The sequence below is a fragment of the Anticarsia gemmatalis genome, chromosome 12 (assembly GCF_050436995.1).
Source record: "Anticarsia gemmatalis isolate Benzon Research Colony breed Stoneville strain chromosome 12, ilAntGemm2 primary, whole genome shotgun sequence".
NCBI classification, from domain to species: domain Eukaryota; kingdom Metazoa; phylum Arthropoda; class Insecta; order Lepidoptera; family Erebidae; genus Anticarsia; species Anticarsia gemmatalis.
In genome coordinates this window covers 13250642-13261745 of record NC_134756.1, presented here as the reverse complement: position 1 = coordinate 13261745, position 11104 = coordinate 13250642, and the positions used below count along the sequence as shown (strand labels likewise).

Below are 11104 nucleotides of genomic sequence, written 5' to 3'. Positions count from 1 at the left end.
GGAAGTATAATGGGAGCATCTCCTTCGATAACTTTAGTTTTGAAATCTTTAAGGTACCTATTCGCATAGGAGCCAAAAATGGCTACAGATACAGAAGCAATAGAAATGAGTCACATAAACAAAAACAATGTAATGATTCTTTCTATAAAGCAGTTATACCCTAGTGATTCGAACCCGAGGCAACACACCAATGACTTTTCGAAGTCACTTAGTGTATTAAGTATGTAGAAATAATTATCCCTTGTTCTGACATTTAGGGAAAACATCGTGATGAAACCTTGCACGCCTAACGTTCTTTAAGGAATTGAAGATCCCCCTTCACCAGCGTGATGGACTCAAGGCCTAACGCCGCCCTTATTCCGGGAGAAGACCCTTACTCAGCAGTAGGACATTAATGGTTTCAATCTATCAACATGTGATAGTGCAGTTTTTAACAATAACAACAACAATTTAAAAATGGGTCATCTGGCTCCTATTACAAAAATAATACTCAACATAATATATATTATCTAAATCACTGTCTAAGTTGGGCAACAGATTAATAGAGTTAACTTTCCTATTCTGTCGAAAATGATTCGGAGAAATCTGTAAAGTATGAATGACGTGAGAGCTGGAGGGCGGACACGGCGATTACGTAAACCACGAAGAGTACAGCAATAAGCGGTGACACTTGAACTTTCGTGCGAGGCGCTGGAGGGCGGTGGAGGGCGGCGAGGGGCGGGCGGGACGGCCGAGGCGGTGCGCGCGGCGGCGCCGTGGCGCGGACAGCGCGCGGATCGATGGCGGGCGGGCGGCGGCGCGCGGCGCCACTCGCGCCAGTGAGCCGCCAGCAGGCGCCGAGAGCGACGAGCTCCCCGTCCGCCGCCCGCGACTGTCCGTGTGTTGCGATGAAGGTATAGAGACCCTTGTCCGTAGCGCGGTAGTGTATGCCTTAGCTGTAAGTAGCGGCGACGACGCCCGGTACGTGTCCGTCACTGTCCGTAGCTAGCCGCCGCCGCTGAGCCGCCGCGCCACATCACGCACTCCGCGCCTCCCCGAGGGGCTCCCATTGCCATGCATCCGACTCACCACCCATCTGCACGCTCATACATCGTAATTACTACTTACACCTGATACCCGACTCTACTCGTACTCTGCCCCGTGGTTTCACTTCGATTCCTGTGCTCGGTACGATCAGTACCCTCTTCACAAAGGGAGTCGACGTGAGAATACAGAGATGATATCTTTGCTGACCTAATACCCCTGTTAGCGAGTAAATTGTTTGAGTACTGCGTTACATCTTGAATTCGTAGAGAATCAATAAGATTCACAAACAACAGCGAGGTTCCTCTTGCATCTGAGTCGCCTTCCGTTTCCGATCAATAAAAAGAAACGTCCCTTTCCATAGGCCAGTGTCGAACCGACCGAATGTATTTAGCCCTGTAGAATTTCAGTAGTCTATTTTATTCTAGTTATGCAACACTTTAGTTGTGTGTTATTTATTATGATGAAACATTATCGATAGCTCTCTCTACGGCGCTCTAGTACGGGCGTATATTATGTTGATTCGGATAGCAATGATCACTGTAACGGTACCTAAGTAACTAGTAAGTGCGCTACTCAATAAATACGCTAATGAGATATTTTGTTTCAGCAACACAAAGCACTGTTAAGAAACTCGTATAATGCTAAAGCTACCCAAAGGTCTTAAAAAGAAGAAAAAGGGGAAAAAATCTAAACGTAAAGGAGAAGAGGAGCTATTCACTGAAGAGGAATTAGAGAAATACAGGAGAGAGCATCAGCAACAGAGCGCTGCCAACGGCGAGGGAACTGCTAAAGAGAATGAAGAATGGTCTAAGTTTAAGGATTTGACGACGGGTATCGATTCCGTTCTTAAGAAAACACAAGGAGATCTCGACCGCATCAAATCCACTTCGTTCTTCCAACGTATACCAGCGGGGGTCAAGCAAATCGAACCCGAAGAGAAGGAGGCTCCAAAAAGGCCAGTAGTCGAGGTCACCGAGGCGGACTTTCCCCAGCTAGTTCAAGCCGCAGCTGCCGACGCGGAGGACGACAAGAGCGAGTACGGCGTCACCGACGACGAGTCCGAGGAGGACGACCAGGACGACATCTTCGACACCTCGTACGTCGAGGCCGTCGAGCGCGGCGAGGTCAAGCTCGCCTATGTGCCGGACTCCCCCGAAGAATTTCAAGACGATGACATATTTGATACGTCTCACGTCGACGCACTAATCAAAGGACAGGAAGCCAAAACCTCCAAAGGCAAACAGGCGCTCGATATTGGCTTAGCAGTCGGGGTGCTCACTGGTCGGATAGATAATGTTACTGTCACTACCAAGCGACCTAAGAGAGTGATACCCGGTGATCTGCTACTAGAGTCCACTGAAGGAAGGGAAGGCGAGAGACCGACTGAAGCCGTACTCGACAGCGAGCCCCTAGAGAGAAGTATATTGGACATTGACGCTGATATTCCCATAACAACACCGATCGACTTGAGTGTGTCACTTCACACATCTCTGATTCAACAGAATAAATCTGAACAAGAAGCGGCCGCTCCTACAGATTTTTCGTGCATTGAAAATCCTTCAGTTGACGACGAGTTTGATGAATTTACGCTACTTGCTGCTAAATCTCTAGAAGTTAGTTCAGAAGTAACGAAATTAGCAGAAACTGAAATAAATTTAGAGCCTGTTCTACAAGAATCGTGGTCCGCTTTTGAAGCTGATAAAAACGAGACCGTATTTGCAGAATCTATAGTTGAAGATCAGATCGATGTTATCGACCCCTACTTAGACCAAGATGATCCATTCGACACTAGCTTCGCTGATGCTGTGATCCCTGCAACTCGGTTCCAGTCTAAAGAAGCTGATATTTTAGAAGACGACGACGATTTTGACCCGCGAGCGGAGGAAGTACAAGTGAAATTAAACAACAGACGCAAATCATCAGTTCGCATTCATTTGACGGATCCTTCCGGCGTACGAGAGTCGATTACTTCGGATGACATAATCGACAAGGAGGAGGCTCAGGCTGTACGTGACCTACTAGGCGGAAGCACCACTGATCTGACGCAGCTGGGTGACTCGCCCCTGGACCCCGTCGACGTCAACAATTGTGAGATCGATCCATTCGACACGACTATTGTCGACCGAATCGTTGCACCCGGCAAAGTTGAATTGAAACTCTTGGAACAAGAATTGATCTCTCCTAACTCCACACCCATATATCGAGTTCCAAGCGATCCAGATTTTGATCCGAGAGCAGACGAGCCAAAACAAACCGAGAGACGTGCATCTCGTCCGGAAAATCTTACAGTAAGCAAGAGTGTCGTTTTTAAAGTAGACTCTGAGGAAGCGCTCGATTCCGACTCTAAAGTTAAAGCCGTGAAACCTGTCACTCCGTACTACACTCGCGAGCTGTCCATCACCGAGGACGCCGAGGAAGCGGAGGCGGCCGACACCGTTCCCGATACTTTGACTCGCACGCGCTCTGACGAAGACCTCACTCAGAAGGTTAACTATCAGAACAAAAGGCGACATTCAGAATATTCACATTCCACTAACATTAAGTTAAAAGCCAGTGATTTACTTCATAGCAATCAGACTGACATCAAAGTGAAAGTGCTTACACCGTCGGAACCGGAGCGCTCCTCTGCGCACGTTGATCCTTTCGATACATCGTTCGCGAGTAACATCGCGCCGAGTAAAACTGAATTAAAACTCTTGGCTAAAGAGTTTTCTTGCGAGGATACGCAACTAGACGATAAAGATCGCGATTTGTTGGATCCTTCGGACGATCTGTTTCAAGCAAAAGCACTAACACCGGAGCCGTCAGACGCAACTAGGCTACCGCAGGAGGATTTCGATCCTTTCGATACGTCTTTTGCCGGTGACCTTAATCCAGGAAAAACAGAACTGAAGCTATTAGAGTCTGAACTTTTAGGTTAGTAATAAAGTAGACAACCGTAGTTAAAAATGGCTTTCAATCCATTTTTAAGTATGAACGAGCCGAGCGCTCCGGCCACTACGGAGGTCCTCAACCCATTCATGATGGGTGACCCGGAGCCTGCCGAGTTCTCTGGCGATAATCCTTTCGCTGCCAGTAATCCGTTTGCAGACTTCGGTGGAGGTTACGAACCTCCAGCCGGTGACACTGTACCTGTGGACATATTCGGTGGCGCCGAGCCGACGGGGGCCAAGCAGTTCGAGGGATTCTCTGAGGACACGACGCCGGCTCTAGATATATTTACGAGCGGCCCAGCGGATAGTGAACGATTGATCAAACCTACTGATCTCGATTTAATGTCGACCACGACCGATCACGCATTTTTGAGCGAGGAGGAGACTCAAGGACCACAGCCACCGGCGAGACCCCTTCCTCCCGAAACTCAAAATTTAATATTGAGTGTCACCGGTCAGATGGAGTTTACCAGTTCCCATCTCCTCGATCGCATCCCACCGACGCGCACGCCGAGCCCGGTGTCCGTGCGAGACATACACTCCCCCAGCCCGACGCCCGAGCCGGAGCCCCCGGAGGACATTCTTCCGGAGAGCTTCGACATCAACCGCAACAAACCGGCGCGGCCGCCTCCAGCGCGGCCCCCGCCGGCCTCGCGACCTCCGCCGCCGCGCCCGCAGCCGCCGCCGCCGCCGCGCCCGGCCGCCGCGCCCGCAGCGCCCGCGCCCGCCGACCATCACGACGACATCAATCTGTTCGACGCTCCCGTACCGGCCTCCGTTAAACCTACTAAGGAGGCTATAATGAGTCTATATTCTGCACCTAAAACTGAAGAAAAACAGATAGATTTCCTCAGTGACGATATAGATGAAATGTCCACTGATACGAGTCACGATATATCCCAACCTTTCGTTAGCGAAGTTCCGACGTCTACGTCCATGGTGATCAGCCAGGCCGAGGCCGAGCCGGAGCCTCCGGCGGAGGAGGCGAGTGCAGTGAGTGTGACCGACACCAGCCCCTTCGCTGCCACCGCGAGCTCGGCGGTTGACACTGTGGCGCCCATGGATTGCTCCGAACCGCCTACCGAACTACCGTCTGCCACGTCTAATAACTCTCCATTTGCCGATGTCGTGAGAGATGATTTTGAATCTCAGCCCATAGGCCAGGAAATAGAACGAAATCCATTTGAGAGCGCCGTTGACGCGGAATCATCGACAAATATTTTCTCCGACCCCGCTGTGGATATATTTGGTGTCAACTCGAACGACGTAGTGATGGCACCCAGTGATGGAATATTTAGCAATTCGCATATGACACCTCCTAACGAAGTGTTCAACAATACACAAGATAATGGATTCGGGGAAATGTCGATGGGCGGAATAAATGAACCGCCAGACAGTTTGTTTTCAACGACAGAGATGAGCGGCGGCGATGCGTTCGCAATGGGCGCCGGTGAGGATGCATTCGAGGCTAGTTCCGTGTCGCCAGCCGCCGACGCCGGGTGGGGCGCCCCCGCGGAGGGCATGATGCAGGATGCCTTCTCCGGTGGACAGGACGCGTTCGATGCCTTTTCCGCTAAATTCGATGCCACCAGCGCAAACAACCTTAACTCAGGTACGTTACTAGAATAATTTGTTTTCATGGATCGTTTGTTGTCGTTACGTAGGTAACGTAACGACAATGGTTAATGTTATGCGTGTTAAATAGGAGCTTGGGGAGGGACCGGAGACGATGGCAGCGCGGAGATTGCGGCCGGCGGCTTTGAAGCGGAAGCATTCGATCCGTTTCTGAGCATGGGAGCTCCGCCACCGCCCGCCGCCACCCCGCGGCTTGACCACCAGGGCTCGCGGGACTCCACCGACGACACGTTTTCAGTATTCATCAGGTCGGTGTAACTTATTATATTTTATAGAGGTATATTTATGTGCAGTTTTGAATTAATATAATAAATTATTATGTATTGTGTGTATTAGGCCGAAGGAGAGCGAGACCAGCGGCGAAGAGGCGGCGGTGCCGGTGCTGGCTCCGCCGCCGCGACCCCAGGCGCTGCCGGAGTCGCCGCGCGTCAACCCCTTCGACAAGAGCGGCTTCGAACAACAAACTCGCATCGAACCGCAATACGGTAGGTAATATACCACCGTGTGATCGTGTAATACGATACACTAAGCTCAATGTGACTACTGAGTACTTAGTTGTGAGTCAGTAGACGCATGTGTGATGTACCGGTGAGTGTCGCGTGCTCATTCTCGCACGTGTCGTGTTTGTGGCGCAGGCGAGCACGGCGAGGGCGACGCGGGCAGCGGCGGCGAGAGCCCGCCCACGCCGCTGTTCGACGAGGACGTGTCCGTGCCGCTGGAGGACTTCCCGCGCGTCAAGTACACCGGCCCCGGCTGGGAGATGCATCTGCGACAACCCAACAAGAAGAAGATTACTGGACAAAGGTCATCATTTATCTTGCTCAATAAACATCTCCAACGTTACGAAGCTGTTTGAGGATAAACTTATTTTTTCAAGATCCTATGTTACCCACCTTAAAAATATGATTGCCGAATTTCTGTTTTAATTTATAAATTATAAAAATTGTGATCTTATCAGATTCTGGAAGAAAATCTTCGTGCGGCTGAGCTTCCAGGGCGACAACCCGGTGGTGCAGCTGTACAACGCGTGCACGGACAAGGAGCCGTTCCAGGAGCTGCCGCTGCAGGCGTGCTACTCCGTGTCCGAGATCGGCGCGCAGCAGTTCGACCAGTTCGGCAAGATCTTCACCGTCAAGCTGCAGTACGTGTTCTACAAGGAGCGACCCGGTGTAAGGTAACCGAACCCTCACATACGAACATATTAATATGTCGACGCAATACTACCAGTGACTAAATATCGCATCACAAATAGGCCGGGCCAAGTGACGAAGGCGGAGCGCATCACAAACAAACTGTCGCAGTTCGCGGCGTACGCGATCCAGGGCGACTACCAGGGCGTCAAGGAGTTCGGCAGCGACCTGCGCAAGCTCGGCCTGCCCGTCGAACACGCACCGCAGGCCAGTACCTACTCCCTATGTATACACACTCACAAGTATCGCAATCGATGTGCTCGTAGTATGTGGCACTATGTGTGACCCACAATGCCGGTGCCGCGTGTGTAACTGTGTGCACACTCACAGGTGTCGCAGCTGTTCAAGTTGGGCTCTCTGGCGTTCGAGGACGTGAAGCAGTTCTCGTGTTGCGTGGAGGAGGCGCTGTTCCGTCTGTCCGCGCACCGCGACCGCGCTCTTACCTACAAGATGGAGGAGGTCAGTGTCGACGCAGTAGTCAGTTACACGACAGGACATGCGAGAGGTTTATGTTAATAGGGTGGTTGTTAACGCGATCGATTGGTGAGCAGGTGCAGATCACGGCGGTGGACGAGCTGTACGTGGAGCAGGACGCGGAGGGCTCCGTGCTCAAGCAGATCGCGCGCGTGCGCCTCTTCTTCTTGGGTTTCCTCAGCGGTAATATACATTTCATGACAGTACGTCACATAAGACGGACAAATCGACTACTATGAAGTTTTCTTTGGCGGCAGGAATGCCAGACGTGGAACTGGGAGTGAACGATCTGCGGCGACAGGGCAAGGAGGTGGTGGGCCGCCATGACATCATCCCCGTCGTCACCGAAGAGTGGATCCGCGTCGAGAACGCCGAGTTCCACGCCTGCGTGCAGCCCGAGGAGTTCGCCAAGACACAGATCATCAAGTAAGTAGCCGAGTATCCGACCTGCATTACACCACAATTGGCAAAGCGTCTCCAGTATTCTCAGTACCGAATTAGCCATATAATAGCAGGAGGCAGCAAATGCTACGGGCCCCGCGCCTTGAGGGCCCCGCGCCTGTGCCCAAAAAACCTCAAGTATGTAGGTAAAATATGTAATGGGACTATTCTCAAAGTTAGCGTTGACCACTGAATTATGTACTGGACCGTGTAGAATTATATTTTTCAAATGATAAACTCAACAATCCTGTTTTTAAATGTTATGTTTTATTTACAACATTTAACTCAAAGGCCTGTTCACATTTGGTACGGGCCCCGCGCTGGCTTAATCCGGCACTGAGTTTTGTCCAGTGCAGTTGAGTCAATATATATTATGTAAGTGTTCATTGATTGTGTGCATCAGGTTCAAGCCGCCGGACGCGTGCTACATCGAGCTGATGCGATTCCGCGTGCGGCCGCCCAAGAACCGCGAGTTGCCGCTACAGTTGAAGGCAGTGTGGTGCGTGACCGGGAACAAGGTAAGTGCTACGTGCCGCATCTCGCTTGCACTCAAAACAATTCGAGGACAATGATTGTCGTTTTGTATGTATGGTGCGTGGCTAGTTGTATGGTGCGGTGTTAATAGTATCGGCGCGCGTGTGTAGCTGTGTGCGTGTGCAGGTGGAGCTGCGCGCGGACGTGCTGGTGCCGGGGTTCGCCTCCCGCAAGCTGGGCCAGGTGCCGTGCGAGGACGTGTCCATTCGCTTCCCCATCCCTGAGTGCTGGATCTACCTGTTTCGCGTCGAGAAGCACTTCCGATATGGATCTGTTAAATCCGCGCACAGGTACCCTAACTCATTCTGTATTAAGTTTTTAAAAACAATAACACTTGAGTAGATTTTAGCGATTAGACTTTGAATTTCCTACAAATAACTAACACCAGAGTTAAAAGTCCCACGTTGGGCGCCAAAACGTCAAAGATTTGATTTTTAAAATGGGTATTGATTTCGTTCAGGCGCACGGGCAAGATCAAGGGTATCGAGCGCTTCCTCGGCGCCGTGGACACGCTGCAGGAGTCGCTCATAGAGGTGACGTCGGGCCAGGCCAAGTACGAGCACCAGCACCGGGCCATCGTGTGGCGCATGCCGCGCCTGCCCAAGGAGGGCCAGGGTCTGTACCGTCGTCTATCTGCGTCGATAGCGTGCGAGTCGTCCGTGTCTCATCGTGTACGTTCGCGTGTGTGCAGGAGCCTACACGACGCACAACCTGGTGTGCCGCATGGCGCTGACGTCGTACGACCAGATCCCGGCGGAGCTGGCGCGCCACGCGTTCGTGGAGTTCACGATGCCGGCGACGCAGGTGAGCCACATGACCGTGCGCTCCGTGTCGCTGCAGGAGCACGACGCCGACCCGCCCGAGAAGTACGTGCGCTACCTGGCGCGCCACGAGTACATGTGAGTACGGTACATAGTACGTAGTGGGTACACGCTGTACGCAGTAGCGAGGCAGAGCGGTAGTGACGCGGGCTTGTTGCAGCGTGGGCATCGAGCGCACGTCCGGGCAGTCGGCGCCGGCGTACTCGCTGGCGACGAGCCGGCCGCCGCCCGCCGCCGCCGAGCCGCCGCCCGCCGCGCCGCTGCCGCAGCCGCCCTCCTCCGACTCCGACTCCGACTGAACGAGCCGCTCGGACTGCGAATGAGCCTAGATTTATAATTTTATAATATTATAACGTGTATAACCTAACATAAAAATATTTATAATTCTATAGTACGGTTTCGACTATGTAAAATTCATATCTATTCGGAGTTCGGGCCGAGAACGAACGGCAATGTATATTGGTCTGTAGCGTCGTAAGGAGAATATCGGTATTTAGGATCATGTTCATATCTAAATTGTATATAATGTGATAAAGAGAACGCTTAGTATATTGTCGTAAACGACTGGCTAAGGACGCAACCCCACCGTCGCATAAGTACTTGTATATTGGATGAATGTTTGACACGAGTGAGCTTTACACCGGAGCGAGCACGTCGCCGCGCATGTCAGCGAGCTCGCGGCCGGACGATGTCAGTCGGACGCGCGAGCTCGCCGTGTTGTTCAAGTGTGTGGTACACGACTAGACGTTTAAGCAATAATGATAACGGTGATGAGGATCGGCGAGCTAGTGTGTGTCGTGTGTCGGTGCATTGTTTGTTTGTTCCGAGAGGTGGACAGGTGGCGATGGGCGATGTCTCGACGCAGCACGAGAAGCACAAACGCTCGGAACACTGACGCCGCTGTCGGCCGCCGCTGTGGCAACTTCTTCTAGTAGTGTTGTATCTATAGATGTGCGCTACCGTTCCCGCTTTTGTACTATATCGTGATGTTGATCCCGTTCATTTAGACCAAATGCAACAATAATACTTAGAACTTGCTACTAAATAAATAAGTATTAACTTGTATTATAAATATGAGGTTCGAGCATGGTACTCGCAACTGGTAACTCGTAGCTAGTCACCGACGTGTTAATCATGATGTATACAGAGTAGTTAGATGTTACGCTGTTAGACCACTACTATGTATGATATATTGTGATCTGATGTTTATTAAGTACTCACTAGTTAATGAACAACATATAGAGGTTATCGTTAGAGCGAGTGGAGCCGCGCGCCGCGTATACTCCGAGCCGGCAGCGCGAGCCACTCGCGGTCTGTAAAAAGTCAAATATAAATGTTTATTTATATACTCATTACTATGCTAATCGCGTTACACACAAAGCAACATATTACATATATATGATATAAATACGTTTACGATAATATTATATTATAATAAAGGTGTTCTAGCCGCTGTTTGCGATGTGTTGTGCGTACTTAGTACCGACACTACCGACCTACATCGCAACCCTATGTTCTGTTGTGAATAAAGTTTAAATATGAACGCGTGCCTATTACTTCCCTGCTCACTACCACTCATTACATCCTGCCCAAGTGCCGACGGTTCGTTTCATAACATTGACGCACTGTCAAAAAGTAATCAGATCTCACGGAGAGCCAAGTTTGTAACCCTACAAACATTAATCTATGCCGTAGTTTTACAATAAGCACGTTACTGCCGTGCCTCAGATAATGTTGCCGCACATGTCAGCTAACTTGTTGTCCGAAAAGTTGGCTTGGAGCGTTTAAATAATAAATGAATATCAACTTACGACAACTGCCTCTGTGGCCTGGTTCGAATCCTGAGCCACGCTATCCGTCTTTACTGAGTTTACTGTTCAGAATTTATATAGATATTAAGGTCGGAGACCTCCGGGCCTTGAAGAGCACGTAAAATCATCAGTCCCGCGCTGAACATCACAATGGTCGTGCCGGTCATCCATCCCACCGGACTGGGAGAGTGACGGCATAGAGGGCGTATCTGCTGCACAATGAATGAGATCCTGCACAG

At 50.9% G+C, this 11104-nt stretch overlaps 1 protein-coding gene across 1 annotated transcript; it reads left to right on the top strand.

Moving 5' to 3' along the window:
- Nucleotides 1-765: 765 nt before the first annotated feature.
- On the top strand, nt 766-10597 carry LOC142976909 (uncharacterized). The gene is made up of 16 exons (XM_076120505.1): nt 766-893; nt 1634-3919; nt 3998-5571; nt 5665-5842; nt 5931-6079; nt 6230-6398; nt 6553-6768; nt 6847-6991; nt 7115-7243; nt 7336-7441; nt 7516-7684; nt 8103-8217; nt 8360-8523; nt 8694-8848; nt 8925-9132; nt 9215-10597. Exons 2-16 carry the CDS (start codon nt 1665-1667, stop codon nt 9351-9353), a joined length of 5871 nt encoding a protein of 1956 aa, XP_075976620.1. The 5' UTR covers nt 766-893; nt 1634-1664; the 3' UTR covers nt 9354-10597.
- Nucleotides 10598-11104: the final 507 nt, after the last annotated feature.